At 49.6% G+C, this 6,106-nt stretch overlaps 1 protein-coding gene across 2 annotated transcripts; it reads left to right on the forward strand.

Annotated features, from left to right (window-relative positions):
• The first annotated feature begins 841 nt into the window (after nt 1-841).
• GJA4 (gap junction protein alpha 4) lies at nt 842-5,790 on the forward strand. Of its 2 annotated transcripts, none has more exons than XM_074217499.1 (2): nt 842-945; nt 2,303-5,790. In XM_074217499.1, exon 2 carries the CDS (start codon nt 2,318-2,320, stop codon nt 3,386-3,388), a length of 1,071 nt encoding a protein of 356 aa, XP_074073600.1. In that variant the 5' UTR covers nt 842-945; nt 2,303-2,317; the 3' UTR covers nt 3,389-5,790. The 2 variants fall into 2 exon arrangements, with proteins under 2 accessions (XP_074073600.1, XP_074073599.1); XM_074217498.1 differs by lacking the exon at nt 842-945 and adding an exon at nt 952-1,121.
• The last annotated feature ends 316 nt before the right edge of the window (nt 5,791-6,106 follow it).

Here is a 6,106-nt window from a genome sequence, read left to right on the forward strand (position 1 = left end):
TCAGATAGAATAAGAGGGAAGAGGAGGAGAAGAGAGACAGCAAGAGTGAGAGACAGAGACAAAGAGAGACAAAGACAAGCAGAAGAGAGACAGAGTGAGTAGAGACAGACAGACAAAAACACAAAGAGAAACAGATAAAGAAAGACAGAGACAAGCAGAGAGAAACAGAGAAAGACATAGGAAAGGGGGTGAGAGAAAGACAGACAAACAGAGATAGAAGGACAAAGAAAGAGACATGAGAGAGAGAGAGAGAGAGAGAAGCAGAGAGACAGAAATAGAGAGAGATAGAGGGAGAAAGAGAGAGACATGGGAGAGGGAGAGGGAGAGAGGTGCATGGTTACAGGCTCTCTGGGAAATGAATACATGGCCATGTCTATGAGAAGAGTCTACGGGACCAGAAATGACTTGCATCCATCTATTCTCATCCCTATAGGTATCCCCAAACTTCCTAATCCAACCCTCGAGGCCAGTCACCTACACACCAGGTCAGGATCCAGGACACAGAAAGCTGCCTGAGGGGTTTCCTCCGAGGGTTCTCTGCTAGTCTAAGGAAAAGAAACAAACTGTCTGACTTTAGCAATCGGAACGAAGCTCTAAAAGGAGGAGTTTCTCCTGAGCCAGAGGACCCTTCCCTGATCCAGAAGTGCCACTGGAAGCTTTCTCCCCCTTCCTTCCCCACACCTCCACGACCCTTCTGCATCACCCACCTCCCCCATACACACCCCTATCGCTTTAAAGCGTTCAGCCGGCCCGGCCCCTCGCCCCCGCCCCCATTTCCTCCTCCCCGCCTTCCCCGCTGTTATTAAGCCGGGCCGGCTGCCAGCTGGACTCCAGGGCTCGGCTCGGACTCCCTCGGAGGGGCCACCAGGGCCACCTCTCCGGGACTTCTGGCTTCCTTCCTCACGTGTCGCGCCTTCCCCACAGCCTCTAGCACAGCTGAGTCAGGTGAGGGGCTGCGGGCGCACAGCGCAGGGAGCAGAGACTCAAGCAGGGGCAGGGTTCCCCGGGTCAGACACAGCCAGTCCCAGGCTACTAAGCCTTGGGGAGGGAAGGCTTCTTCCCCAAGGACACTTGGCGTCCTTGGCTTTTGACTCCTTTTCACCTGTCCCTCAACCCTCAAGGTAGGACCTGCTAACATTTCTTCCCCCGCTCCCTGACCCCGTTTCGTGTCCTTGCTCTCTGCTGCATCTGGGGAATGAAAGACATGGGATGGGTGGGTGCCACCTGAGATGACAGACTGAGCTCTTGGCCCTCCTCTGAGGAGGACAACTGGAGAGTGAGCAAAACTGTTGAAGAGTTGGTGGGTTGTTGAGAGGTTCCCCAGCTGCCCCGGGGGGCGACCCTCTCTCTCTTAGAAGATTTGAAAAACTGAGCTCTTTTTTAGAGAGGAAGAAGTGTCAACTCTGATGAGAGTTCTAGCAACCTAGATATCCAGATCCGAGTTGTTTAGCTTCTTCTCAGAGCTGGTGGGACTATCCTGTTCCAACATCCTAGCGGAGGCAGCAGCATCCCCTAAACAGGGATCCCAAGATGATGTGAAGGGAGAGTCAGCTTTCAACCAAACTGGGCTAGGGACTGTTATCCTCCCCTACCCTACTCTACCCATTCTGGAGAATAGGAGAGCAAAGCCAGTGTAATTACAGATGATGGAAATTCTGATTAGGAAACTCCCTTTGTTTTCTCCAATCTACCAAAGTTGAGCTGGCACAGAGAGATGGGCCTAATCAACATGAGTCCTTTCTCTGGAAAGGTACAGGGTCCTGATCCCCTGGACCCTCCATTCAAGAGTGAGTTTCCTGAGATAGTCCCCCCCCCCATTGGTTGAATGGTTGAGGGGAACCCGTGGGTGAAGGAATTGAGAACAGCTGCTTTAAGAATTGTGAGAAAGAAAACTAACCAGTTACTTGGTCACTTAATTTCAGCCCTGCTTCCCTCCTCTGAGAAAGGGGCTCATGCCCACCACTCCCCACCCCTGCCCTGCTCAGACCTGGCCAACAGGTGTGTGCCCCCAACCAAGTAGTATATCCATCTCTTTCCCCTTCACACACATACCTCTCTGGCCCCAAGAAGGTTAAGAGGAGGCACCTTGAACAACTGGGGATCAGTTTTCCTCCAGCCTACCTGCAGGTAAAAAGGCAGGGATAAGGAATCCCAGAATCTCTCATCTTCCGACTGAGTCCCAGTCTCTTCCCTGATGTGTAGAAGAGGAGAGGGCTTGGAGGGGATTATGCTCACACCTTCTCCCCTTTCTCCTGAGACCCCATCCCTTTTCCAATTCTCTGCATTTCTTCTCCTCACACAGAAAGGCTGTGGAGCAATGGGTGACTGGGGCTTCCTAGAGAAACTGCTAGACCAAGTCCAGGAGCACTCCACTGTGATCGGCAAGATCTGGCTGACGGTGCTGTTCATCTTCCGCATCCTCATTTTGGGCCTGGCTGGTGAGTCTGTCTGGGGCGATGAGCAGTCAGATTTTGAGTGTAACACAGCCCAACCAGGCTGTACCAATGTGTGCTACGATCAAGCCTTCCCCATCTCCCACATCCGCTACTGGGTCCTGCAGTTTCTCTTTGTCAGCACCCCCACCCTGGTCTACCTGGGTCACGTCATCTACCTGTCACGGCGAGAAGAACGGTTGCGGCAGAAAGAGAGTGAGCTGAGGGCACTACAGACCAAAGACCCAAGAGTGGAGCAGGCGCTGGCCACCGTGGAGCAGCAGATGGCCAAGATCTGTGTAGCTGAAGATGGGCATCTGCGCATCCAGGGAGCTCTCATGGGCACCTATGTGACCAGTGTGGTCTGTAAGAGCCTGTTGGAGGCAGGCTTCCTCTATGGGCAGTGGCGCCTGTATGGTTGGATGATGGCACCAGTGTATGTGTGTGTGCGTGCCCCCTGCCCACACACGGTGGACTGCTTCGTGTCCCGTCCTACAGAAAAGACCATCTTCATCATCTTCATGCTGGTTGTGGGGTTGATCTCCCTCGTGCTCAATCTGCTGGAGCTAGTGCACCTTGGCTTTCGGTGTATGGGTCACAAACTGAGGGCCAGGCAGGCCAGGGCTCCACTAGGAGCCTACTCCACTGCTCTGGGGGACGGGGCTGGTGTAAGTGGTTCTGGGGACCCCTATTCCGATCGGATGTTCTTCTACCTCCCCATGAATGAGACCCCCTCATCGCCCCCATGCCCTTCCTACAACAAGCTGTCTAGTGAACAAAACTGGGCCAACCTGAATGTGGAAGAGAGCCTGGTCCCACAGAAGCAGGACCTGCTACCTGGACCAGGACCCTTGTTGACTCATTCAGATGGCCCCTACATGACCCAGCCTCCCCAGAGTGGGGTCAACCCCCCAAGTCGCCCTAGTAGCTCAGCTTCCAAGAAGCAGTATGTATAGGGGGCCATCACCATTACCTCTAAGCAGAACTCTTCTTTTCAGGGAGGAGTGGGGGCCCCCCCGCCCCACAAGAGGGACAGCCTCTTGGTCTTGAAGGTCCCTCCTTCCCAAACTGCATGAAAGTGTATTCTCCCACTGCAGAAGGAGTGATGTAATCATGAACCTGAGGGGGCTGGCATTCCTGTGGACTTCATAATCTGGCTGCTCTTGGACCTCTGAACTCCCCAAGGACCAAAGAGAACTCGAGCTGAGTAGTGAGTGATCTCAGATCATTGAATATTCCAGGGACCAACAGAACTTTATCCCATCCTGGAAAGGCCAGTTGTGGAGGTCCAATGGGTCAAACTTTCCAGATCATGTTTTTTTTACCTCCACCTCAGTAACATCTTATTTCACTCTGTCCAGCTTGGAGGTATTAAGGAGAGTGTCTGCTTAGAAAAAAAGGATCCTTGGGGCAGCTAGGTGGTGCAGTGGATAGAGGCCCTGGAGTCAGGAGTACCTAGTTCAAATTTGGCTTCAGACACTTAATAATGACCTAGCTGTGTGGCCTTGGGCAATTCACAACCCCATTGCCATGCCAAAAAAAAAAAAGGATCCATGTCTATTCTATACTGTCATGGGGGGTAGGGGATAGGGAGGAGTATCATGTCCCTTCAGGATTAAAGGTTCTTGATATAAAAATCCTAGGAGCAGGACTCTCAAGTCACATTTCTCTCTGGGTCCCCTAAGTCTTGGTGGATGAGCTCATCAATATGTTCCATTGCCCATGGATCCACTCTACACTCAGGTTTTAAAATATCCTTGGAGGAAGAAAGGTTGGCTTATGCTGTGTTATATTGGATGCTACCAAAGGGAGCCCCTTACTCACATACACATATTGGAGCCACTGGGCTCCAAAGCTGCAACTAACTCCCTTGTCTGTGTCTTCACTTAGGATTGGGTTAGCTGTATCCATACTCCCCCCTGAAGAGAGCTAAACCAGGACTGGGAAAAGTGGGATTGGAAGCTTTCCCACACACACAATGTTCAGTTTTTTGTTCTTCTAAAATAAATGGGACTTGAACATGAGCTGCAGCCTGTGTGACCTCATCTTATTAATATGAGAAGAGGGGAGGGAAGATGGGAAAAGGGAGATGGAGGCTGAGAGAAGGAGGGAGGTCATCCTTCACTGGTTCCTTCCTCTTTCCACCTGGTAACCCTAGGAATAGGGTTACCTCCCTCAAGGCTTTGTCCTAATATTTCTTCTCTCTTTTGATGTTCTCATCCATTCCCATTCCTCACCCCTTTCTTCTCAGATGACTCCCAAATCTATCTTTATAGATGACTTTTCTCATTCCTAGTTTTTGAGTCCATTTAGATGTTAAGGCCTCCACCAAAGAATCAATATGCTCAAATCTGAGTTTTTCTACTCCTGTAATCTATTTCTAAATGTATTTTTTTTAATTCTACCCTCCAATTTCTCTCTTTCCCCACCCCTAGACATAGGAATATATAGATATAGGAATCAGTTACCAAGTCCTGTTGATTCTACTCTCAATACACCTTAGTCATAGGATCATAGATATAAAGCTGGAAGGAATAAACATTAAAGTCATGTAGTCCAATGCTCTTCATTTTCCACAGTTGGGAGGAGAGGGTTAAATGACATGCTCAATGCTCCCCCACAAAGATTAATAAGCAATTGGATTTTTGAGGCCAGGGTCTCTACCTTGAAGCAAACTGTTCTTTAAATTGCCATTACTGCCTCTTAATCACCTCTCCTTCACTCTCTTGGCCACCCCTCTAGTCCGGACTCTATCTCTCAGTGCCTACCAACAAGTCTCTCCTATTCCAGTTTGTCCCTTCTCCAACCCAACTGTGAACAACAAAACAATGAACACACACACACAAACACACAGAAATTTCTTCATGGCTATACCACTGTACCACCCCAGGCTTCTTTCAAGACCTTGAATCAATCATATTCCAGGATTATAGTTCTGGGGGCAGGGAATAGAAGAGCAGGACTGTTGCTGCCCTTGGAAGCCAAGCTGGACATCTCCGTTCCTTTTATCTCATCTGAAACAGTGACTTTTCAAAAGAAATCTTAAAATGTGGGATTAAAAACTGAATCTATGATTTCCTTGATATAGGGAACTCTGGTGAGAAAACTCCCTCTATCAATGTGTATCAACATATTCTCAGTGATGTAGTCTTAGAGTGACCCAATGCCCCAGTATGTGACTCACCCAGGGTCATACAGTTGTATGTTGGAAAGGGGAAATTATGAGCACATGTCTTCCTGATGACAAAGAATGAGCTCAAAAGAACTGAATCGTTTCCTGGGTTCCAATTTTTAAAATGTTCCTCATCAAACAGCATACACACTTAATAGGGCATAGACATCTAGAAGAAAAAGGAAAGAAGAGGGATGGGGGAGGGAAGGGGGGATGTGGGTGATAGAGGAGAGGGTAGATCAGAGGAGAGGATAGTCAAATATAACACATTTTCTTTTTTACTTTTTGCAAGGTAGTGGGATTGGGTGGCTTGTCCAGGACCACGAGCCCAGGTGGTTGCTGGGTCTCTGGAGTGGGATGTAGGCTTGGGGCCTCTTGGCCCCAGGGCTGGTGCTCTGTCCACTGTGCCACTCAGCTGTCCCACAGCACATTTTTGAAGAGGGACAGAAAGAAAGGAGAAAGAAAATATAATAGATTTTAGTGGGGGAGGAATGGATGGAGG

This window comes from Macrotis lagotis, chromosome 1 (assembly GCF_037893015.1).
Source record: "Macrotis lagotis isolate mMagLag1 chromosome 1, bilby.v1.9.chrom.fasta, whole genome shotgun sequence".
In the NCBI taxonomy this organism is placed as follows: domain Eukaryota; kingdom Metazoa; phylum Chordata; class Mammalia; order Peramelemorphia; family Peramelidae; genus Macrotis; species Macrotis lagotis.

Excerpts from the sequence above, each read along its gene's own strand:
- GJA4 (XM_074217499.1), top strand. The coding sequence starts at position 2,318 with ATGGGTGACTGGGGCTTCCTAGAGAAACTGCTAGACCAAGTCCAGGAG.